Source organism: Erythrolamprus reginae, chromosome Z (genome assembly GCF_031021105.1).
Source record: "Erythrolamprus reginae isolate rEryReg1 chromosome Z, rEryReg1.hap1, whole genome shotgun sequence".
In the NCBI taxonomy this organism is placed as follows: domain Eukaryota; kingdom Metazoa; phylum Chordata; class Lepidosauria; order Squamata; family Dipsadidae; genus Erythrolamprus; species Erythrolamprus reginae.
In genome coordinates, this window is record NC_091963.1 from 108,112,904 (window position 1) to 108,139,062 (window position 26,159).

The 26,159-nt window shown below is 36.5% G+C and overlaps 1 protein-coding gene across 6 annotated transcripts in view; it reads left to right on the forward strand.

Annotated features, from left to right (window-relative positions):
- JUP (junction plakoglobin) overlaps positions 1–25,094 on the forward strand; it is a 58,934-nt gene extending 33,840 nt beyond the window's left edge. For 3 of the 6 annotated variants that reach the window (XM_070767028.1, XM_070767032.1, XM_070767029.1), the window contains 14 exons: positions 6,800–7,023; positions 8,691–8,944; positions 9,978–10,216; positions 14,341–14,542; positions 14,891–15,035; positions 15,722–15,825; positions 16,146–16,484; positions 17,882–18,037; positions 18,500–18,619; positions 19,883–20,033; positions 20,757–20,878; positions 22,299–22,338; positions 22,896–23,074; positions 24,082–25,094. In XM_070767028.1, coding sequence (XP_070623129.1) covers positions 6,807–7,023; positions 8,691–8,944; positions 9,978–10,216; positions 14,341–14,542; positions 14,891–15,035; positions 15,722–15,825; positions 16,146–16,484; positions 17,882–18,037; positions 18,500–18,619; positions 19,883–20,033; positions 20,757–20,878; positions 22,299–22,338; positions 22,896–23,041 — 2,235 coding nt within the window. In that variant the 5' untranslated portion in view covers positions 6,800–6,806 and the 3' untranslated portion in view covers positions 23,042–23,074; positions 24,082–25,094. Of the gene's footprint in view, positions 1–6,799; positions 7,024–8,690; positions 8,945–9,977; positions 10,217–14,340; positions 14,543–14,890; positions 15,036–15,721; positions 15,826–16,145; positions 16,485–17,881; positions 18,038–18,499; positions 18,620–19,882; positions 20,034–20,756; positions 20,879–22,298; positions 22,339–22,895; positions 23,075–24,078 lie in introns of all 6 variants that reach the window. The other 3 variants (XM_070767027.1, XM_070767030.1, XM_070767031.1) reach the window with 1 other exon arrangement.
- Positions 25,095–26,159: the final 1,065 nt, after the last annotated feature.

The following is a 26,159-nucleotide window of genomic DNA, read 5'->3' on the forward strand; positions in this document are numbered from 1 at the left end:
TGAATTCCGAATCTTTTTAGATACTTTCTTACTTTTCATAAAAAGTACTGTACTGTACATCTGAAACTTTGTTTGAAAAACAAGGCTAGAAGAAAAATACATAGATTTAGATTACAAATCTAAATAATAAATAAGTAAATAAATAAATAGATAAATAAAGATTAGCATGTGCAAATACGGCAATTAAAAATTTGTAATCCTGCTGATCTACTGCAGATCACTAGAGATATTTCAGGCAATCCTGTACCATTGTTTATTGTCACAACATATACAAAGTGAACAAAGTACCGTAAATACAGATAAATGAGGGCAGTAGGCACATGGATGGCAGGCACACTGGTGCGCTTAGGCATACCCCTTACAGACCTCTTAGGAGTGGAGAATGTTAACTATTGGAAATGTGTGCCCAACATTGTTTATACTGTGTGTTTTGATTCTCCTGTTCTTATTTATGTTTTACACTGGTTAAAATTAATTATTATATTGAAAATAACTACATGTAATGTTACAAAGGAGTAGAAATATCAGAAACTGTCAATGTAAGACAGTAAATTGTGACATCTGAAACTTTGTTTGAAAAACAAGCCTAGAAGAAAAATACAAATTCCACGCAATATTCCCTAAATATTTTAAAAGACAAAAAGATTAAATTTTTGCTGCTGCTTGAAACAAGTTGGTGTAAAATTCATGTGATCATGAAGACTTTATCCATAATTGATTTTACTTTCTTTTCTTTTGTGAACTCCGCAGGTTTTAAAAATAAATTGTATAGAAACTTGGAAGTTATACCCAAAAGCATTCTTACTTTATGCTCAGTGTATATTCTGAAGAACAGATTAATGATTTTTACATATTTCTTAGCTGGGGTTCACTCATTATGCAGGAGATCCAGTTGGTTAACTAGGAGCCATATGGTTTCATTGCACAGCAAGAAAATCACCTGCAGTAAGAGACCATAATTCTTTATGCAGTTCTAGTTTTATTAAACTGTAAATCGGAAAGCTTGGCTGATTTAATTAACAGCATTTGGCTCAATTTTCTTGTTACTTTTGTGTTACGTTAACTACTGCAGCCATCCTGCTTAACAATGCAGGAAGGACCTTCTTTATGCAGTGATTTTAAATGTGTCAGCACAATTGCTTGAAAAGGAGTTAAATGAATTTCCTGCCCTGCCATTGTGCAGCAATTCATGTATGCTCTCAACTCACCATATATTTTGGGACATTCATTCTGGAGAGCAACAGCTCTGCTACAGAAGTAACGGTCATTTGGAGCCTGAAAGAAAATGAATTTTAAAAATTGCCTTTTCTCCTCTCCACCTCCACCCCTTTTAACGAGTGCCAGAAAAAGACAAGATTTGTTTTTTCCCATTTTTGATTGGGGACAGAAACATTGGGGCACTGGACATTGAAACTAGTTTCTAACATAAAATTAAAACAAAAGCCTTTGAGCTAAATTCAATTCCTCGTGATTTATGGCACATTCATATCCATCTTCTTACCATTGACGGGCAGTAATATCGCACTGGGTTTATCACTGCCTTTCTCCAGGATAATTTTCCTTTTCCCAGTCAAACCTGTTGATTTTGATGGCTTCACATTCCACGATCTGGCTTAACTTTTTATTTATTTTATTTATTTATTTATTGGATTTGTATGCCGCCCCTCTCCGTAGACTCGGGGTGGCTAACAACAGTAATAAAAACAGCATATAACAATCCAATATTAAAACAGTTAAAACCGTTATTATAAAACCAAACATACATGCAGACATACCATGCATAAAATTTTAAAGGCCTAGGGGGAAAGAGTATCTCAGTTCCCCCATGCCTGGCAGCAGAAGTGGGTTTTAAAAAGCTTACGAAAGGCAAGGAGGGTGGGGGCAATTCTAATCTCTGGGAGGAGTTGGTTCCAGAGGGCCGGGGCCGCCACAGAGAAGGCTCTGTGATAATCTAAGATTAACCAAGTGCTGATACCCAACTAATTGACAGTGTCAGTACAGCCATTAGAGATTTTACCATTGTAGATTTTGTGGGAGTAAGAAGTATCCGCTTTGAGCACAGTGGCCGTTGAACATCTGAGGATCAGAATCTTACTTTCAGGACTGATCGAAACATTCTAAAAACCCAGCAATTTGGAAAGCAGCCCTTCTTTAGGCTTACCTTTCTCTTTTCTTTTGCATGTTCCCTTACTCAACGTACCGGATAATTAATCTCCCATCTTCTAAGTGTATTCGGAAATCTTATTCATATCATAATCGGAAAGTGTGATAGCTACACACTGATTTTTAAAAACTCTGTAGTATCACTTCTTGAAGCATTCGAGAAGCACATGGCAAAAGATCAACTTGTTCAAGCAAACATTTAAATCTGCCTTAGGCAGTTGTTTATATAAAGCAAACACATCAATAACTGCTTTGGATCAATTTCCATGATATACTAGTAATTGGAATGCCAAGCTAGAAAGCCGTTTTCTGGAGGAATACATCTTCCTTCACATTTATTTCCATCTGGCAGAAAGAACCTGTCTGTCTTCCTAGGAGAACAGAAATGAGAAGCAACTTAACTGCCATTCTTAGCTTGGGTGTGGTGGTTGTTCTCTGTTTGCTTGAGGGACTCTTCCTAATCATAGAACAGAATTTTTTATTGGCCAAGTGTGATCAACATAGCTGATGCATCCTTTGTTAGTGCTTGGCCCAGTTCCCCCTTCCCCTGACATTAGAGAACAACCGTACTTTGCTTTAACATAAGTGTTCTTAGTATAATCTGTTTAGAATTTGACTGGGTTTGTCTGTCAGTCAATACTGTCTTGGACAGGCCAATATTATGAAACTAGGTACAATTTATAGAAATTACAGCTCTGAATCAATGAGTTATGCTCCCAACCTAAATGGAAAAAGTGGCATCTGGATAGATAAGACAGAAGAAAGTGATAGTTTAATGACTGACTACTATGAATGTTACACTCACAATTACATAAAAAAACCTAGAAATTTCTAAGGTGTTTGGGGGTAAAGCAGAAGGGGATAAGGATTTTTTAGTGTAATTATACATTTGGCACAATAGCTCCCGATACCATCAATTAATAATATGCTTTTATCTTTATATACTCAAGGTTTCTTTTTAAATTATGCATTTTTCAGCCATTACACTGTATAGAAAGCAGATGGTATATAAAAACATTGAATATAAAAGATATACGGGTAAGCATGCTAATTTTCAAAAGTTAAAGTTAGTTTTTTGTAGAAGAATATTTAAATATGTATAACATACAGTTTGCCTTGAACTCTTTTCTAAACTTACTGTATTGATGTTGAAAGAGAACTAGTCAAAACTGAATTTACTCCATCATTTGAATAGGATTATTTTACAAAATCTGCTTCCCCCTTTATGACTTGGCTTTTTACATTGCACTAAACTATTTTTGGGACTTATTGGTAACAAATCAACAAATTATATTTAAGAAAACTATTTTTTAACTTCATGTGAGAACTAAAATGTAAGAAGCAGATGTACTGTACGTCCATCAAAACTTTTCCATTGTGTTTTCCTAATTGTATAAGCTGACTCTTAGTGTTAAAGTGCTGTTTTGAAAGTATTGTATGACTCTTAAGTAGACAGCTCTATCTTAAATTAAAGCATGCCTGAGCTATGACTTAAGCCAGTGTTTTTCAACCAGTGTGCCGTGGCACACTAGTGTGCCGCGAGACATGGTCAGGTGTGCCGCGAAGCTCAGAGAGAAAGAAAGCAAGAGTGAGAGAAGGCAAGAGAGAAAGCAAGAAAGAGAGAGAAAGAGAACGAGAGAGAGAAAGAGAACGAGAGAGAGAAAGAAAGCAAGAGAGAGAGAACAAGAGAAAGAAAGAGAGAGAGAGAGAAAGAAAGAAAGCAAGAGAGAGAGAGAGAGGGAGGGAAGGAGAGAGAGAGAAAGACATAGAGGGAGGGAGGGAGAGAGAAAGAAGAAGGAAGGAAGAGAAAGAAAGGAAGGAACGGAGAGAAGGAGGGAGGGAGGAAAAAATAGAGTGAAGGGGAGGAAGAGAGAGATAATTTTTTTGTCCAAACTTTTTTAGCCGCCCCCCCCCCCCCCGCTCAATGTGCCCCAGGGTTTTGTAAATGTAAAAAATGTGCCGCGGCTCAAAAAAGGTTGAAAATCGCTGACTTAAGCTACCTTGTCAAAATCACAAGGTTGTGGAGTGTATAAACTTGGGTAAGCCTGTATACATTGCACTAAATGCCTTGAAGGAAGACAGCCGCACAAATGTTGTGACGAAAATTGATTTAGTTTCAATGACAGAAAAAAGAATACTATAGACAGGAAAAACTGGAATTGTTGATATATGGTAACTTCTATCCTATGAGAGGACATGTGGTAAATTAAGTTCCCTTCCGCTGTGTTATAACATTGCAAAATAAAACAAATTCTGACATGCCTGTAACTATATTATTTTCATACTGTTAGTATTTCTTAAAAAATAAAATGGTACCACATAAATTAGTAAAATTTGGGAAATCTGGAAGTAATACCTACAAAATATCTAGAGGAAGGCTGGAGGGAGTTTGTTCTGCAGAAATAGCTGGAAAAATGACCATCAAATAGCATATAGAAGGGAGCATAGCTTTTCAACATGTTAATTTAATCAGCTGCTACTTAGAGCTATGCGTCTTTAGCTGCTTGACTGCAAACAGCTGGTCAAGGTTTTTATGAGTAAGGTTTCTGTGATATCCCCAGGGATGAGATGAGGGAATAAATCTCCAGTTTGACTACAGTAGTGTTTTGAACAACTAACTCTACTTGGGTGGGGGGAAGTTTTTTTGAACACATATTGTTAATGACAGCTGTTGAAATTGCTGCCATTAGCTTTCCCTTACCTTCCTTGTACATACATGCCCTGCAAGTTGATTATCTTGATGGCATCAGGCATATGCTCCGAGTCTCCGGAGAGGGGCGGCATACAAATCAATAATAATAATAATAATAATAATAATAATAATAATAATAATAATAATAATAATAATAATACCTTCTCCTTCCTAAGCTATACTCCGCAGATTTAATAAGAGGCAATGGATTGCTCAGAGAAGGGCAACTTTTTAGGGAAGGAGCAGCAGTGTTATAAGTCTCTACTTATATAAGCTAGCAAATTTATCTGGGACAGGAGATTGCTACCAAGCAACTCTTACACCAGATTTCCATTTTACCCCTCATATAGGAAGGACTAATGCCATTTTGGTAGGCACTATTTCTTTCTTCTACCTTTTCTCTTCTCTCACTTTCCAAAGCAAATAAAATACCAAAAGCACATTTCGTGATGGGGAATACAAGTGGCAGCATTTATTTTAGGTTTCCTGAGAATGCCCTAGAAAAATTAAGCCTTTTAAAAAAGTCATTTGTTGTTCTCCCTTTCAAATACTGGCAGTTCCTTCCTTAGCTGTCACTATTTTCTATCTTAATGACAATATAATATTAAAAGGTTATTTCCTAATATTCATGATAGCTGTTCTCTTCCTGTTCTGTAAAACAGCTATTCCTAACAAGCAGAAATATTTATCTTGCTTCCCTGGCAGAGAAAAGTAAAAATAAATAAAAGATGGTTTCCATATACATATGAAATAAATTTGATGAGATAAATATGTTTGTATGTATAGTACTGTATATCATTATTGTGGGGTTTAAAAAGACCAAGGCTCTGAACTCAGATCATCTATGAGCTGCTGTGTAATATGGAACTTTGCTTACTGATGATATATTTTCATATTGGAGCCTTTATATCAGGGCCAGCATGCTGCTGAAGCAGCTTGACAGAAAAATAATTTGTTCCAAAGGTAAAAGCCTTCCTCTAAATACAGTATTCTATGATGCATGGAGGAAGCACCTGAGCCAAATCAGTGACCAACCATTCCCTCATTCTTCTCCTTGCTCTGGTGTCCTCCATATCCCATCTCCAACTAAGCATAATTCCTTTTCCATTCCTATCTCACCTTTGCTATCCCTTCACCTACCTCTGCACCTATGAAAGAATCCTGCTGCCATCTTTAACAGAACACCCATAGCTAATCACAAACTGTGGCTAGGTGCAATGGTGACCTCCTGCTAATGGGGCCTCTGACTATACTCTCATAAAGTGCAGATGTAAGTGGAAAAGTTACAAAGGGAAGAGAAAAGTAATAGGGAAGAAAATCTATTTTTTCATGGCCATGCTTTCATAGTTTTGCAGTTCTGATGTGGTTTAGCTTAACATCCAATTTTGCTGCAGTTTAGAAGGAAATTCATCCCTTTAATGTGCCGAATGCAAAGTGGCACAATGTCTTCTTTTGATTCCATTATTCTTTTTAAGTAAGCGACCAAGTTTTTCCCCTTTTGCTGGGTGCAAATTGGACACTGAATGTAACATTCAATCAGGTGAAAGGAGGGAGGATCACTGTGTTTTATGAGGATGGCAACAGTCCAAGAATCATATTTTTTTGGACCTTTTGGGAGCTGAAGCTGGTAGTTGTGTAGAAGTACCATAATATTTCATTGGACTAAATCAGGAAAACATTTTAACTGTAGAGCAACAACAGCCTTTGTACTATATAAAGACTAGTTAACCTAAAACATGGCAGGAGTCCATGTGTGACACAAGAAAAACATCTAAGCTGAATAGCTTTAGTTTTGATGTGGAAAATTTGTCATCCAGATTATTAGAAGCAAATGGTAGGAATTCTGAAAAGTTGCCTAGATAGAGAAAATGCAGAATTATTGAGAATTGGATACTGTGAAGATTGACTACTAATGGCATGCATTATATTTGGGTGTTTTTACAGAATAACCATGGACATGATGAACATAATAGATCAACCCATCAAGGTGACAGAATGGCAGCAAACATACACCTATGATTCAGGCATCCATTCTGGAGTGAACACCCAGGTGCCATCAGTGAGCAGCAAAGGTTTGATGGATGAAGATGACCTCTACGGCAAGCAGTACACCATTAAGAAAACTACTACTTACAGCCAGCCTGGATCAGGGCAGGCCCAGACACAAGGTAATATTTGCTTTTATTTATTGAAATGCACAATTTGCCTTTATTCCATAAAGAATTTGAAAGCAATGTCTATCTTCAACCCTGTATTTTCTAATGCGTAGGAAATATAAAGTTCAGAATTTCTAGTTCCCTAGATAATGCACTCCTGTATCACAAGGATATTAAGATGGGAAAATATCCATCTTTAAGTAATGTAGTCTTTAATCAAATCACAGTATGCCAAGATTGCTGCAGTAAAATTGTTACCTTGCAAATTCTGGGTTTAGTTTTCATTTAGTTTAATTCACTATGAACTTAAAGTTATGTGAGATAACAATTTTACATTATATTCAATTGGATACTTTAAAATGGTTGTCAATGTGAATATAAGAAACAATATTTAATCTACATTAAAACGGACACAGATATTATAGACTGAAAGTTATCTGGTTCACAGGGCTACCTTTTGCTTATTTTTGCTTTACAAGTTTATATTCACTAGTATCTTTCCCCCCATAGATTCTGACTGCAATGTTGAATTGTTGGTCTATAACTTAATAGTGATTTTTAGTCAGATGAGTAAAGATAGCTGTCCTAATAATTCCTGAATCCTGATTGGGTAGACCTTGTTAAATTGGTGTCTTTATCTTTATCAATACTCGCTTAAAAGATAACAGTTTGCTTTACTTAGTCTTTAATTTTAAGCAAAAGATTTAGAACGTCATATCTGCTAGAAGCCATTGATGTGGGCAGTTAAAATACAGTTATTATCTTAGAATGGAATAATAATCTGCCCTTTTTTGTTATTTGTCAATATCAGTCAACTTTTGGAAATAATCCTCTCTTTTATGAATTTGGAATCTAAATTTAAATGTGGTCATGACACTTTCCCTAAGACGTAGCTCATTCTCTATAAAGTGAAAAAAGCCTACATAAACATGTTATTTTAAAATAAAGTATAGAAACATAAAGGACTTCTAAAGATTACCAAAAAATTCCAGTTTTTTTAAAACTAATACAGTACTTCTTACTTTCCTGCGAATCAATACATTCAGGTGTAAGCAGAATATCTTAGCTATTGAAAGAACAAAAGGATTATGTTTTTTTGATGAAGTAAAATGTTATGATTCACTGTAAAGAATTCTTATTGCCAAAGATCTCAGTTAGCACAGAGGTGGGTAAAAATTTACGAACATTTCATATTATATATTGATATTTCATTTTATATATCGAAAGAGCCGGGAATGTGACAGAGAAACCATTTAATGAGAAATACTAAAAACAAATTTCAGACACCAAGATTAGGCAAGTAGAGGCACCAGTTTTTTAAATAATGTCTCTCAGAACTGCAGAGAAATCTAGATTGCTGCAGAAATTTAAGATTCTTCATCATAATCCCTCCCTCCTCCCCTCTGTGTCTCTATGTGTCAGTATGTCTGTGCACACATAAAAAATTTCAGGTCCTTATGCATGCTAGTTACCATTTCCCATCTCACTTTCATGTTTTTAATTAAACAGCTGCTTAATCATGCTAGTTAATTAACTCCAGTCTTATCTCTTTGCTCAGATGCGAAGTCTCTTACACCTCATAGAGCTGAAGCAGTCCCAGGAACTTCCTAATATGACTGTTAAAAATTCTGATTAGGATTTTGTCTTTGTTAATCCTATTTTGTCAATTATCCTTGTAGCGGAATTGGAGTCCCAGCTTGCAATGACCCGTGCCCAGCGCATCCGGGCAGCCATGTATCCAGAGACAACTGAAGACCACACTCTTCTCCTGACCACCCAAGTTGAGGGGCAGCAGACAAATGTACAACGATTGGCTGAGCCCTCTCAAATGCTCAAGTCAGCCATTGTGCACCTCATCAACTATCAAGATGATGCTGAGCTAGCCACTCGTGCTATCCCTGAACTCACCAAACTGCTGAATGACGAAGATCCGGTATGGAAATGCAGTTAGACCCTTGGTGTCTTAAAAGATTTCTGGGGAATTTAATAGAGCTAATTGCTTGATTGGTTATGATTTGAAGCATTGCTAATGCTTCAGTAATCCTATGCAGTAGTACCTCTAGATACGAGTTTAATTCGTTCCAGAACAGAGCCCGTATGTCGAACAACTCCTATCTGGAACAAATGGCTTTAGACTTTGTTTTCCCCCTCCGAGATAACCAGAAGCAAGGATTCTTGTGCCACCTAGTGGAAGCTCGGCTCGTATCCCGAATTTGATCTTGGGTGTTGAAAAGAAATTTCGCTCCCGTCCTGGCTCGTAACGTGGAATACTCGCATGTAGAGCAGCTTGTATCTAGAGGTACTACTGTACTATGCATAAAAAATACTTTCAATGGAAAAGCAAAGAAACTGCCGAATGCATTGTTATCAGCCAAAAATAATTTTGGTTTTTAAAAAATATATACTGCTTAAAAAAATAAAGGGAACACTCAAATTACACATCCTAGATCTGATTGAATGAAATATCTTCATTGAATATTCCATTTGCACAACTATTCCATTTGCACAACAGCGTGTGAAATTGATTGTCAGTCAGTGTTGCTTCCTAAGTGGACAGTTCGATTTCAGAGAAGTTTGATTTAGTGGAAGTTATATTTTGTTGTTTATGTGTTCCCTTTATTTTTTTTGAGCAGTGTATATATTTATCATCTACACTCAAAGGAAAGCTCTGGTTTTTACCTTATAGAGGTATAGTTTAGAGGGGCTTAAACAGTTTTTTGCTTTTAATGAAAATTTCAGAGAATGAATGGAATCATTGGTACCAAAATGTCTATTACTATTTTATGATGATAATAATATTAACCACCTTGTATCTCAGCTAGAATTTCTTGGCTCAGAGGTAGTAAATTGATATTATAAATAACACTGAAGCATGAAATCTGGAGTTTAGTAGAACTTGATGCTGTGACGAATGCTATAATAATTGTTCCATTCTACAACTTCCATTCTTTCTCTTCTCCCTCTAGGTGGTAGTCAGCAAAGCAGCCATGATTGTGAACCAGCTGTCTAAGAAAGAAGCTTCACGACGGGCTCTTATGCAATCCGCTCAAATTGTTGCTGCTGTGGTGCGCACCATGCAAAACACCAGTGACCTGGATACAGCCCGCTGCACTACCAGCATTCTCCACAATCTGTCCCACCATCGTGAAGGACTGCTGTCCATCTTTAAGTCTGGGGGTATTCCAGCCCTTGTGCGCATGCTTAGGTAATGTCCAGGAGTTATGTCAGGAAGAGAAGATACATGGTTTTAAGAACAGTTTTCTTTGTCACTGGAAGTATTGTGATGCCTTTGCCTGTGCACTCTTCTTATCTATTTTATTCAATATTCGCATAGGGCTTGGTATAACTTGCCCTTCTCTTTTAGATTTATCTTTTTGGAATTTGTTTATTAGAATCTTTCAATGCAGTAAAATCATATAATTAAAGGAAGATTAAGGGGAAAATGCAGAAAACGAAAAAGTAAATTTAGAATTACATGTGCACTTCTTTCTGTTGAGTCATTGCCAACTTATTTTTCCTTGTCCTCCTCGATCCTTTTAAATACCTAAATCAATAAATCATCAATTCAGTCTTTTAATTTATCAATACAATTCCATATAAGTCTCCCAGTCTTTAAAAAAAAAGCTGTTCATTGTTTTTCTCTCTCTCTGATCAAACTGGTCAACTTTGCCATTTTTGCAAGTTCCATCCCTCTTGCCTAGAGTTTTGGATTAAAAAAGTGCCAAACTCCTAAGCTTTCCTGAGCATTGTGATTTTTGTATTGTCCCAAGCTCTCTTTGCATATGATTACTGCTTCAGAAGTAATAACAAAGGAAATACCCCTATCTTGAAAATGCATCATTTTCGGTCCTCTACAACCATTCCTCTGGGCTATAATGAGCATCTGTCTATCTTAAAATCTGTTTAGAAAAGTCCTATTCATTGATTACAATATTAAAAGTACATGCCTTAAAATCAGATTTTTCAACTGTGCTTTGATTGGCTATGCTCAATTTGCTGATTTTTCTGGAAGCACTATAACTGCTTCTTACTACTTTATTTAACCCTTTCTTTTCTACTAGTTCTGTTGGTTTCATTGAGAACTCTGATATGCTCATTTTGTCTTTGATTTAGGTCTTCTCAAAGCCTTTAATCTTGGGATTTGGGGACCAAAAATAGAAGAAACTAGTTAACATAATTACAGTAGTTAACATAATTAACAGCTAATCCTGGCCCTTTAGCAATTATTTATTTACTACATTTCCATAGTGCCATACTTCTGGAGAACCCATAGCAGTTTGCAGCTTAAAATAGCACAACTGCATGGAGTAAACCATATAGTAAATAAAAAAATATTGTAGCACTATTCACATAATTAAAATTTTACTGTCGCTGTTGTTGTGCTTAGAATATGGTATCCAAGTGACCATGATCTTAACAAAACTCTTCCAGAAAATTAGTGCCCAAACTGAAAAAATCCTTTATATCTCATATCTTATAAAGGGGATACTTAGCATTCTTTACAGGCTTGACGGTTATGTTTCACCTAATGTAGGGAATATTTCAACTGGCAAGCTAAATAGCACTCTGTAGGTCAAAAACAACACTTTGAAGTATACCTAGTGATAACTAGTTCAGAATCTGTTATACCACTATAATGTGATTATTGTCACTTTAGGGGTATTTACCAAATTTAATATTTAATGTATACTAAGGGCATTTGTTTAAGATATGCTGACACTAGCTATTCATCTTAGTCCAATGGGAACTTAATCTGTGCAATATTTCTTCCAGCTGTTCCCACAACTCTTCTGTCTCTCCTGTCCCTTTGCCAGGCTGCAAGCCCACACCCAGTTGGCACAAAATGGAGCTGATGAGCAGCTGCTTTGACATGGAGGAGTTGGCTTTGTTGTGGAAACACAAGTCTCAGCAAGCTATGGCTGAGTCATGCTTACTCTTGCTTTTTCCTTGCAGTAGAAAAGTATTACAAATTCCAGAGTGCTAGTTCTGACACCACTATATCGGAACCCCCAGAAAACAAAAATAAATTCTTAGTGGTTGACTCACAATTGGATCAACACTTTCACAGTTCACTATCACCAATTTTAGCCTCAATTTACCTTGACAAATGGAAGGAAAAATATATTAGATGTGAGAAAGGAATAATTAAATATGCAGGTGTTATGATTGCAGAAAACTCTATACATTGCATCTCTTTCTTAGTGGCTTCCTATGCTGCTTCAGGGCAAAGAAAAAAATATGTGGGAAATTTAGGAGAAGTATTCTTATGGAAGAGAAAAAGGTGAAATTTTCAGAACTTGACCGATTTAGAATATAATAACAAAATATTGAAAGTCTACTTGAGTATCTTTCATTTTTTTAAATATCAGAGAGATGCAGTTACTTTGGGTGCTTTCTCATGCCTTCTTCTCTTCCATGATTAAATTTTAATTTTCTTTATCTTAACTGAAAAAAGAAATGCAAGAACAGTTAGCTCCATACTATTTTTTTTTTCAAAAAAATGTTTTATTCAACACTCCATACATAAATCCATATACCTTTAAATGTTCAGTATTACAATAAATGCATACTTGTACATTTTAACCACTCATTCATATATTCTTTATATGTAAAACCCTTTAATCCAGGTATATTTGTTTGGGTATATTTATATTGCTTCTTATATATATAAAAATCTAATTTTGTTGTCTGGGATCACCACCCTTTTAAAAAATCCCCTCAAATAACTGCTATTAGCAGTTATTACTATTAGCAAATAGTTATTCTTTCGCTTGCAATATTTAATAATTATGCCATATTTGCTTCTTCACCTTTTTTGATCTTGTCATTTTCTTTCCCCCCTCTTGTTTTATCATAACCAAATGCCCCATAGGAAACCCTACTCATTTGTATAATTTTCTTAAACTATCTTTATGTTTCTTGTATAACCTTACTTATTTTTTGACTTTATTCTAAGTCTTTTAATTCTTCATTATCTCAACGTAATACATTTTCCAGATAACCAAACTGATCTCATAATTTTTTTTATTTAATCTATTTACATTCTTTTTGTTTCTCTTAGAGTTAGACTATTACAATGTTTCTTTTAACTTCACCTGCCTCTGTTTCTTCACATCTCCAGCACATATCTTTAGTTTTTCCTTCCCAGATGATTCCAATTTCATGATTCAAATCCTTTTGAAAGTGAGTGCTGCAGCAAGGACAACTTGAAAGATGTCTTCTGTTGCCCTGGCCAAGGAGGCTGGCTCCCTGGGGGGTTTGCCACCCCCACCCCCAGCTGACTGGCATGTGTTCCTCTTTTTCCCACCTACAGGGTGTTTCCGACCTGGTTCCTAATGAACCAGATCTCCAAATGGCGCGGATATTGGAGTTCCCCTACGGGGTGAAGGGAAACTCCATGGCATTGCAGCGTTGGTCACACCTTCTCTCCAGTTAGCTCCATATTCCATACTCTTCTATAGTATAAATGTTCAACTTGGAGATAAGCTTTTTATCAACTTTAGTGAAACAACAGTTTTATGCACACTAAGTCCCATATCTGATCAACAGCAAACACCTATTCTCAGTATAAATTAGAGTAGTTAATTTTAAAGAATAATTCTCATGATCCTTAAACATGTTGGCTGGGCTTTTTTTGTTGGGGTACCATGTTACTTTATGATATAGACATTATTAGATTAAAAGAACTAGAAATAGTCTTCAATTTACAAACACAACTGAGCCAGGAATTTTGGTCATAAATCATTCCAGTCATAAGTTGAATTACTACGTGACCAAACTCAATGTTACTAAATTTTTACAGTGAGTCACTGCACTTATTGAATGAATTACATGATTGTTAGGGAAATGATGCCATAAACCCAAATCCAATTTATTCAATGGGTGTTTGTTTGTTTGCCAAAAGATAGCAAAAGTTGTAAAACACAAAATGACCACAGAAACCTGCAACAGATTATAAACACAAGCCAATTGCTACGCACCCAAAATGTGATCAGAACAACAACCAGAACTTTGAAGGTGGATTGTAAGCAACTAGTTTCAAGTTTTCTGTAACTTTGAATGTTTTTAAATAACCAGTTTTAAGTTTGTGACTGTGTTCATTTTTGTTGTTGTTTATCTGTACAAAATGCCATTTTCTTTAGCCTCTTTACTAAGGCAGATTAGCGTTAAGGTGCATAAGTAGCTAATCAAAATACTTTTGTTTTAAAGTCTGTGGTGTCAGCGATCTTCAGTTATAATTTTGACTGCAACATATATATCCATACAATTTGTTATGTGTCTTAAGTAACAAAAATCATCTTTGTTGTCTTCCTACCTCTCAACTCATAGCTCTCCAGTGGAGTCAGTCCTGTTTTATGCCATCACTACTCTTCACAACCTACTGCTGTACCAGGAAGGTGCCAAGATGGCTGTCCGCCTTGCTGATGGTCTTCAGAAGATGGTCCCCTTGCTGACAAAGAACAATCCTAAATTCTTGGCTATCACCACTGATTGTTTGCAGCTGCTTGCCTATGGAAACCAAGAAAGCAAAGTACGGACTTGTATTCTAACCTTGAAATACTTTGGGGGTTGGGGGTGGGCAATGGACTCTGGTTCAGTAATTTAAATTCACTATTTTTCATAGAATACAGGCAATCATCCCAGTATAGGTAATCACCCCTGTGAAACAGAGGACAGCTTATGTGTTAGTTTAGGCACACACGTGCACATATTTCTGAGGAACAGGTTTTCTTAGTCTGTCAAGGAAGAGCTTTAGTTTGGAGGTCACCAGCTGAAAACAGGAATAAGGGAAAATACATGATTAAGACAATGAATTGCAATTATCTTGCCTTTTCCCAGATAAATAAAAGAATGCTATTCTCTATCTTTGTATCTGCAGCTCATAATTTTGGCCAATGGAGGTCCCCAAGCTCTTGTTCAAATTATGCGAAGTTACACCTATGAGAAACTTCTGTGGACTACTAGCCGTGTCCTCAAAGTCCTCTCTGTCTGCCCCAGCAACAAGCCAGCCATTGTGGAAGCTGGTGAGTGGTGACAATTGAGATAGAACTGCAGTCTGATGAGGACATGTATGATTAGGTTAATATGTAATCTCCTGTAGGCCAATTCCCAGAATTCCCTTAACAATAGAGCTCTTGATGACAATTCTGGAAGTGCAGGATAAGCAAATAACTAGGTAGGGGAAAATTAAGATTCTGTTGCTTTAAAGAATCATGTACAATAATTTGTCAATATTAGGTGCTAAATATTCTTTTAGTGACTTATGTAAAACATATTTTCCCCAACATTACTTATGTATTTATTTAATCTGCATCACAATAAAACTGAACATTGAATAAATAAATAGAAAACTATGCAAAAATTGGATTCAATCTATATTTTAAAATAGGATCAACTTTCATTACAATCAAAAGATAATTCATTACATTATGTTGTTTCTTAAAAATATATCTGTTTCTTTTACTTCTTTAGCTACGCTATTGTAGAAGCAGACCAATGAGTAGCCATATAAGTCTTGCTGATTACAGAACAGGTCCCTAGTTATATACTCTGTCGTGCCCTAAAAATAGAAAATACATAATGTGTTGTTATAATGGGGTTATAATATTCTGAAGAAATGTAAATTAACCATTTAAATTTTATATTTCCCATTTTCTTTCTCTTGTTTTTGTACAACCATGGTTAACTCTTTTGTACTTTTTTCTAAAAGGTGGTATGCAAGCTCTGGGAAAGCACCTGACCAGCTCCAGTCCAAGACTTGTGCAGAACTGTCTGTGGACTCTAAGAAATCTCTCAGATGTGGCCACAAAGCAGGTGAATAATGCTTCCCCCTCCCCCAGTCTCTTTTATTTAAACTTAAGCCTTACCCACCCTTTTTTATGAAGTTACTTGAGATTTCTACCCGATAATGTTTCTTCCGAGAACTACTTTATGAAGGGTTGCAAAGATTTATCCACCAAATATGTTCTGGAATATCCTTCTATTGACTCTGCTTTTGAACCAAAATTAAAGACCGATTGCTCCAATACCTCCGTAGTGGTACTATCCTAGTGGCCCTATCTGGTGACTTCCTTTTTATTGACCTAGCTTCTGATTGAGGCAATAATTCTCTGTTCTATTTATTGTCTTCAAAGGATGGTCTTGATGGTGTTCTGAAGATTCTGGTCAACCAATTAAGTTCAGATGATATCAATGTGCTGACCTGTGCCACTGGTACTCTCTCCAATTTGACTTGCAACAATAGCAAGAACAAAACCCTGGTAACTCAGTCGAATGGAGTTGAAGCCCTCATACACACTATTCTCCGAGCTGGAGACAAAGAAGACATCACTGAGCCAGCTGTGTGTGCTCTGAGGCACCTCACCAGTCGGCATCCAGAGGCTGAAATGGCACAGAACTCTGTGCGGCTTAATTACGGAATTCCTGCCATTGTCAAACTGCTTAATCAACCCAACCAATGGCCACTGATCAAGGTACAGACACAGGGAGATAATAGCTAAGCATTTATAGGCAGACATATGCATCTCTATTTATTTTTTTTACTACAACAGGCTGATATTTCTGACTTGGGCACATTTCAAGAACTTAATTCGTTCTGTGACTAGGTTCTTAAGTAGAAAAGTTTGTAAGAAGCAATTTTCCCCATATCAATGTAAAAGCAAATAATGCATGCAAACCCATTAGGAAAGAAATAAAAGCTCGGAATTTGGGTGGGAGGAGGAGGAGGAAAAAGAGGAAGACAGTCGCTACCCAGAGTGAAGGGAGCGTACCTTTTCTCTGGGCGCTGGCAGAGGTTTATTCCCTCTCCAAGTGCCCAGAGAAAGGAAAATGCTTTTTTCACTCTGGACTGTCAAAGCCTTCTTAAGCGCCACCGAAAGGCTCCTCTGGCAGCCCAGAAAAGCCCGAGAATTAAAGGTGGAAGGGCAGGAAACTGCCCAGGCCTTTGTGCCGCTCTCAAATTTCCTGGGAAATTTTTCCGGGCTCGGGTTCTTAAGTAGAAAATGGTTCTTAAGAAGAGGCAAAAAAAATCTTAAACACCTGGTTCTTATCTAGAAAAGTTCTTAAGTAGAGGTACCACTGTATATAATATTTTTGGAACCTATATCCATCAGAATGCTTATTGGCAGAGTGAGGATCTTAGTGGAATTTCTCTGATAAATCTCCAGATCATGGATACGGTTAATTTTTTCCACATAGACCTCTCTATGAGAAAAGAATCTTACCAGCATTGATTGTAGAAGACTTCTTGCCACATTGAATAATTGAGAGATATAGTGGCAAGCCAAAATAGCATTACTTTCAAATCACAATTCAAAGGTGTAGATTATGTAGGTTAATCAAGTTTCCTTTTGCTTTCACCCAGTGCTTATATTTAATAGGGTTTTATGATCATACCAGCCATGAAAGCATCATGCAAAAAAAAAAAAATTGCTTACACAATTTACCTAAAGTACTCTAAGCATATAAATTGTATCTCCCCCCATAAATGTTTAGGAGATATTATTAATGAGGATAGTAATCTGAGAGATATGGAGTGCCAAAATGATGATAGAAGTTTGAGAATCAAGCTTCTTTGGCAGAGGAAATGACATATGCTAGTGTGTGAATAAATGGAAGATGGTGGGGGGCGGGAAGGAGGGGAAGAGGGTAATTCTGTTTGCTAGTTAGAGATGGAATTTTATAATGATGCTCTTGTATTTTGGATTTAATTTAGTGTAAAATACCCTGGATTTTATTGATCCCTCTCTTTCCTTGTTAGACCCAAATGTCAAAAACCACACACACCAAAACCGATTAAACTATTTGAAAGCTTGTCTAGTTTTGCATCTACCAGTGTTTTGAAGACATGCCTTTTCCTTCCTGCTTGCAGGCTACAATTGGCCTCATCCGCAACTTAGCTTTATGTCCTGCCAATCATGCCCCTCTACAAGAAGCTGCTGTCATCCCTCGCCTTGTTCAGCTATTGGTAAAGGCTCACCAAGATGCTCAACGTCACGCAGCTGCAGGCACACAGCAACCATACACGGTAAAAAGAGATAAGCAACTTCTATTTATGATCTTAATCAGTTTTAGTAGTTATTTATTTAGGATTCCTAAATGGTTAGTTAGTCAACTATAATTTGAACTTAATGCCTTCTGAGATACCTCCTCTGTCTGAAGACGAGGTCTTTGGTTGAAATGTTAGAAAAAATGGTGATAAATTGTTTATATCTGTCTTTATGAAACAGAAAGCTATTTTTATATATCTTTTTTCTCTCTTTTTCCATTATACTTTTTAATTTTTTCTTTATATTTTTTATTTTTTAATGTTTTTTCAATTACTATTTTTATTATCTATTTTAATATGTATTTTTTATTACATATTGTAATATTACATATTACAAGATTATTATAAAAAAACCCTTGATGTTTTCCCATGTGTTGGGATGCTAGCCTAGGAATCAGCAGTACTTTTTCCCATTCTTTAATGGTTGTCTTATTTCTTCAGGATGGCGTAAAGATGGAAGAAATTGTGGAAGGATGTACAGGCGCACTACACATTTTAGCCCGAGACCCCATGAACAGACTGGAAATCTTCCGTTTAAACACCATTCCTCTTTTTGTGCAGGTCAGAATTTCTAAATGAATTGGAAGATGTAAGGAAAGGGTATTCAAGGTTGTGTGGGTTGTAACAAAGAGTTTGATTTCTACAAGTAAATAGTGAATAGATATAATGATTACTAAGTAGAACATAGAATTCAACCATTGTTTTCTTCAAATCAAAACTTATGACAGAGGTGGAAAGCCCACGGGTTCTATGGGATTCTCAGAATACCTAATAATGTATTATTATTAATAATAATGTAATACCTAAGTAGAATAGAATATAGAACAGGGCAGAACAGAACAAAATAGAATTCTTTATTGGCCAAGTGTGATTGGACACATAAAGAATTTGTCTTTGTGCATATGCCCTCAGTTTACATAAAAGAAAAGATACATTTGTCAAGAATCATCGGGTACTTATTGTTATAGGTACAAATAAGCAATCAGGAAACAATATTAATATAAATTGTAAGGATGCAAACAAGTTACAGTCATACAGTCATAAGTCGGAGGATTTGGGTGATAGGAACAATGAGAAAATTAATAGTCATGTAGCATTAGTCAATAGTTTGACAATGGTGAGGGAGTCTACGGAGAGGGGCGGCATACAAATCCAATAAATAATAATAATAATAATAATAATAATTATTATTATTATTATTATTATTAATTATTTGTTTAGCAGAGTGATGGCATTTGGGGAAAAAAACTGTTCTTATATCTAGTTGTGTTGGTGTACAGTGCTCTTATAGCTTCATTTTGAGAGTAGGAGTTGAAATAATTTATGTCCAGAATGCAAGGGGTCAGTAAATATTTTCACCACCCTCTTTTTGACTCGTGCAGTATACAGATCCTCAATGGAAGGCAAGTTGGTAGTAATTGTTTTTTTCTGCAGTTCTAATATATTCTCTGAGGTCTGTGTCCGTCCTGTTGGGTTGCAGAACCGAACTAGATAGTTATAATGGTGCAGATGACAGACTGAATAAATTATTCAGTAAACTCAATAATATTCATTTTTGATTTCTTATTTGGTGAGAATTCAACCTTGGTAAGATTGGGTTTGATTGACACCTATGACAATGCAGTGAGTGAATATTCCTTGCATTGTGGCCTAACATTTCTCACATGGGGTGATAAAATATAGAAAAGTTGCAATACCTGTGCAATAAATGTAATCATGATTGGCAAGCTTTGCCAATAGAAGACAACTTAAGTGTAGGTAATTTACCAAGGGGGGACTATTCCCTTGCTTATTCTTTTTCTTCCTGTTCATTTGGGGGAACAGCTCCTATATTCTCCAGTGGAAAACATCCAACGCGTGGCAGCCGGCGTACTGTGTGAGTTGGCTCAGGATAAAGATGCGGCTGATGCCATTGATGCAGAAGGTGCCTCAGCACCATTGATGGAGCTTCTGCATTCCAGAAATGAGGGCACAGGTAAGGATTGTAGAACATGATCACGTTATCATTAACCATTGGTTTACAGTATGTACCTTCCCCCAGTACTCCAATGAAACTTCTTATATTTTCATATGTTTCCAGGATTGACAAAAGTCTTAGAACAAATATTAAAAGAGTGAAATTAGGTGAAAGGTGAAATGGGGGAATAATATAGTGCCTGCCTATTTAATCTGTTTTAAAGGAAACAGATTGCTTATAATGTGGTCGAACCATTTGGTAGTAACAGAATATCACCATCTTGGAGTAAGATTGTAATTTAGTTCTAAATTAGTTGTAAAATTTAGAAATCAAATGTAGTCCTCCTTTATATATTCTTTTGTTAATGTTGGAACCCAATTATTTTTATTACAGCAAAATAATAGCTAATTATAAGAATTTACTCCAAAAGCTCATGGTCATAGTAATTTTAAAGCTCTGGATAGCTTTCATTACCAAGGATTTGCTGATATGCGTCTTTCAATACAAGAATATACAATTCTTCTGTTAAACAACCTAGAATGTGATATAGGCCTCTAAAATACTTGCAAAAATGAAAAGCTTGATTTATTATTAGAAATTAGTGGATTTTGTTAGAGTATGTGGAAGAAAGGTGGAAAATCAATGCCATTCACTTACTTCTCAAGGTAGTGAGTGCAACAGCTGATCAAGGGCAAGCTTTTTTTAGCTGGTGGGCTAAAGGTCCCTTTCTTACTTCTCCAGCTACATACGCAGCTGCTGTGCTGTTCCGCATCTCTGAAGACAAGAACCCAGACTATCGGAAACGTGTCTCTGTGGAACTCACCAACTCGCTCTTTAAACATGACCCTGCTGCTTGGGAAGCTGTGAGTTTTTCTGTTATTTAGATGTCACAGGTTTAGTATGCGGTTCTAACTTAATCTGAATCCACGTAAGTGCCAAAATCAAGAATGGCATGTGGCTATTTTTCCAATCTAAGTTCTTTATTTTTTAATATCTATAAAAAAGTCAGACTCAAGGACTATTTGTAACTACAGTATACTCTGTGAACTGCTAGGGGGGGACTGTCTTCATCCTCTTTCTCACACATGATATCTGGGCTGAGCTGGGGTGCATTCCCCTGGAATGCACCCCCTCCCTCCTGGAAATCTAACCTCCTGCCACTGTCACCATCCATTTCATTTCAAAGGCAGAACTTTGGAAATATTTGGGAAGTCAGTCATTTCCAGATAATGCCTAGAAGAGTTCTTTTCAGTTCTGAGAGTAATACCTTTCTGGTTTTATCTGTTACCATCCTCATGCCTACACCTTTTTTGGCACTATAAAGGTAGAAAGAAAGATCGTAATTCTTGAATTTTTTATCCCCAATTCCTCAGTTTCTCTGTCAAAGCAGTTTATTCCTTGATTATAAGGGAACTAACCATAATTAAAAAGAGGATGTATGTCCTTAGGAGAACTGCAGATATCTGGAATTCTATCTGATATACTCCACAGATTTTTGAATTGCAGAAAACTGCAGTCTTGGTATATTTGAAGTCATCTGGAAATCTGCCAATAAAACATAAAATTTGTGGACATTATTTCAAATTTATTGTAAAGTCCACTTGAATCATTGCTGATAGGTCAACCTTTTTTAAAGTAGTGGTGAAAGCTATTTTAAGTCTTTATCTCATGCTTTGAACTAAATACATATCACATGGAGATTACAATTTGACATCTGTTTTTCATTAAATGCAGCACTACTATTAGTAGCAGTGGTGAATGTTGTAACATCTATGCACATTTTGACAACAGATGGATAATAACGAAGGAAGAGCTTGATTTTTTTTAAAAAATGCCCTAGCCTCATTTATTTGTTCCTGTGGCAGTATCACTCCTGGGAAAGATACCAACAGAGTAGCCTATTGGGATGAGTTAATTATGCATAAAAGAAGACTTAAGCCTTCTGTTGTGTATCCTTGCCCTACGTAAGCTTAGTATCTTTTCTAAACCATTGGTTCTGTGGGTAGGTTTAACCATTCCTCATGGAAACATTGTTCTAGAAATTAGCAGACTGGATGTCTCTAGGCTCTCTTGGTCAACATTTGGGATTGCTTGGCTGGGGTCTGAAATTTTTGCTATCCTGCTTACAGGCAATCAGAGTTAATTAGATAACTAAGTTGCCATGGGTCCAGTTGCATAGGCAGCATCCTTCAGCAGTGACCTCTTATGACAGGTTTGGTTTAACTGGCAACCATTGCAAGATTTTTGTCTTTGTTCTGAGAACAATTGGTTTTCTTTCCACAGGCCCAGAGTATGATCCCCATTCACGAACCATATTCAGATGGTGAGTAAAGAGGGCTTCTCATTTCGGGTGAGAGGGAGAATAATTATATATAACCAGACTGCTTGGCTAAAAATTTCCATTCTTAGGCTTAGTTATAGTTTATTGCTGGTGGAAACATGTATGGTAGTTGAACAGGTTGTTTGTGGGAACATGTATGTATAGTTAAGTTGAAAGTCTGATGCCTTGGTTCCCACATCTTCCACGAATGTTGCAAGAATTTTTCAAATTCCTCTTTCTCAAACCAACCTCATTTGAGATTGTATTCTGGACATTCCAGACTGTTTAATTACTTGGGGACAGACAGCATGCTATGAAAAGTCATGCTCAGAAGCAGGCTTCATCAACTTCTTGTAATTCCCATAAATCGGAACTCCAGTTCTCTCAGCATGGCAGGGCATTCTGAATGATATAATGATGCAGCCTGAACAAATCTGAAAAGGCTCATTCGGGGAAATTCTGATGTGGTTCTGATTTAGAAAAGCATTTTATCTTCAGTTTGTTGCTTGTCTTGCCAAATATGAACGATATATCACTTTCTTCTTTTTATGGTTCAATAGAATTGGACGCAGGATACCGTGCCATGTATTCTGGGGAGATGCCTATGGATGGCATGCACATTGACATGGAGATGGATGGAGACTACCCCATGGATACCTACAGCGATGGTGTTCGAGCACCTTACCCAGACCACATGCTTGCTTAATATGTCCCTAGGACATGTTGGGCAGGACTCAAGGTAAAAGCATCTAGTTTAGTGCATTTGGGGATTGGCCAGTTAATGGAAATGAAACCTAAAAGAAGATAAAATGGGTGCTTTTGTTCTTTATAACTAAACATCCTTCACACTTTCATTGACCTGCAGAACATACCACTGCTTCCCATTCCAGGCAAAAATAGATTTATTTAGTAAAAAATTAAATCTTGATAGTGATCACTCAGTAAATGAAGGATGACTAGTAAGCAAACTGAAAGTCATACAGGTTTATTATCAAGAGAACTCAATTATTGTGTTTGGTTAAACCAACTGTGGCTCCTTTCCAGCTTTCTGCATCTGTTTCCAACCATATTGCTCATGATATTCTTAAACAACCTGGTAACATCGATGAGAAAAATATGACATTTTGAAATGGAAACTCAAATTTTCAATGCTTACAAATGTCCTTTTTGTGTTCTACTAAATATTTCTTCTCTTTTTTGTTATTAATGAGTTGCTTCTAATAGCTGTGAATCCTTGTGACTGGTTTCTACTTCTGGATAGAATGAAAAAAGAAACAGTATATATACACCAATGCATGAAGTATAGAAATGAACCAGTGCTTTAAAAGTGGGGGGGAGGGGGGGATAGAGGATACTCCTTTGTTACTGAGCATACAGACTGGCTCCACTGTTAAGTTCATGCTAAAGTAAATAAATAATTTCTATTCATAGGAAAAGGGTGAGGATTGAAGTATTGCCAGCACTGTCTTTTGCATTATATATGATTACAATTCTCATCATCCCCTGCCAACATAACAAATATGGCCCATTATATTTTGGTGGCCTGAGTTAGAAATGGCTGGGGGGTCTTTTATTGTAGGGACCAGGCAGTCCCCCATGATTGGGACCATAAAAGTAGACAGGGCTTCCTAGATGGACAGCGGTCTGACCATTCAAAGCAGCTTCCTCCATCCTAAAGGGAAATCTTGCTTTCCTGTATGTGGTGCAAATCTAATTTTCCCTTCCTTTGTTTTTCTTAATCAGCAGATGTTTCCTTAACACAGAAGAGGGCAGTCCCAGTGCTCAAGTTCTGGGCGTTCAGGAGACAGAAGTGCCTGAGAAAGATGATGACAAATTTCTTCCTTTCCCTTTGAGGCGGTTTTATTTTCATGTTTCCCTCCTTTGGGCTTATGGGAGTGATTACTAGTCCATAATCTGTGCTGCAGCTAACAACATTGTAATATTAGCAGTCAGCTACTCTTTCTGCTCTTTCCTGCAATATTCTTTGTTAACATTCACTATAATTTTTCTTGCAATTGGAGCATTAACTGCCATGAGATCCTGATAAGTATTTTTAAACCCAAACACTAAAACTAACACACACTGATAACACAATGTAAGAGAGAGAGAAATGCATAGATATATTGTGTGTTTGGTGTAGAGTTTTTTATTTGGTAGGATTGTATTTGCCTCTTTGTATTTTTAACACAAATCAGAACTAAATCGAAGCAAGAGAAAGTGAGAATATTTCTTTTTTATCCCTTTCATTTTTTTCATATTTAATGTTTTAAAATAAAATAGAATCAACCATTGGTATAAATTCACCAAAAAATAAACAGCTTTGCATTTTAGTTTCTTCCATTTTTTTTAACCCAACAGATACATTTATGGATTTGAGATCTCAGCCCATTTTAATTTGGTTTTTAATCTGCCATATAAATTGGAATAGCTAAAAAAAAAAAAAAAAAGGTAAACTCTCTTTCTGCTCACCAGATCATCTTTTTCATATTTTTAATCCAATCCCCCTTTTTGTTCCCTCCCTTTCTCACAATCTTCCTGGTGATAGGCGTGCTCCCTACTTCCTATTCCCTTGCTCCTTCTAATGCATTTTTAAAAAGCAGCTCTCAATGTGTGATGGCTTGAGGCTTCCACTGGAAAAGGGATCGATGTAGCTGCAATTGTACTTTAGAACATTTTATTATAATTTCTCTAAGGGAATTTTTTTTGTATAGACCAAAGCTAAAAAAACCAACAAAAACAAATAAAATTTTAAAGCTAAACCTGCAATGCAAATGAACTACTTTTTTGCGTTTACTTAGTAAAATTCTGTCGAATGGAGAGTGGGAGGGGAGAAAGGAAGATGCGTAGAGGGAAAGGATTGTGAAAGACGTATGATAAAATTAGGTTATACACATTTAAGGGAAAGGGGAATATCTTTCCTTGACCCAGTTTTCTCGGAAGTGGTAGGCCTTGAGAGAGAACATCATGTGGTTTGGTGATGTCTAAGACCAAATGGTTTAATGTTTGAATTGGTGTGTTCAATTTTAATTAGAGGGGCTGAAAGTAAGACTACACAATTCCCTAAGGCTGATCTGGACTGCAGATGGGAGAAGAAAGAAGAGAATAAAAAAAGAAACTATACATTCCCGTGTCACACTGTTCAGATTTCTTTGAATTCTGTACTTTGATCTTTCAAAAACAGCTTTTATTGAAGTTGTGGTACCAAGCAGCTTTCAACAATGCATTGAAGGCATCCAGCACGTATTCGATTGAACTTTTTGTACTGAAGACAAAGTTCAAGAGTTTGGAAATCCTTCCGTCATGCGGATATACATCCGTATAGTGGAATGGTTATATCTGGCTGTATGTTGCAGCAGTTAATGTTTGTTGTACATTAACTGGTATATTGATATGTTGCCAGCATGTGAAATCACAATTTGTCCTTGAAGTCAGGTGTGGAAGCTGCCATGTGATTAACTGATCATACAGCAGGAGATGGCTAGCTTTATACTATCATCATCTTTTCAACTTCGATTTCCATCAGTAAGTACTATGAGGATGACCAAAGGGAAAAGACAATCCTTGACTTACCGCAGGTTGCTTAACTATTTGAAATTACAACAAGCTCACAACAGATGTTTTATGGCTTGTAAAGCACTTCTGGCCATCATAAAATGTCTGCCCACCGCCAATCTCTCAGGGTCATGTGACTGCATTTCAGTTGCTTGGCAACAGACTCGCTTTTACAATGGGCAAAAAAAAAATACCCATTTGGAAAAATGGGGTTGCACTTAAAACTGCACTGTTTGCTTCATGGCTGTAGATTCAACAACCATAGTAATTCA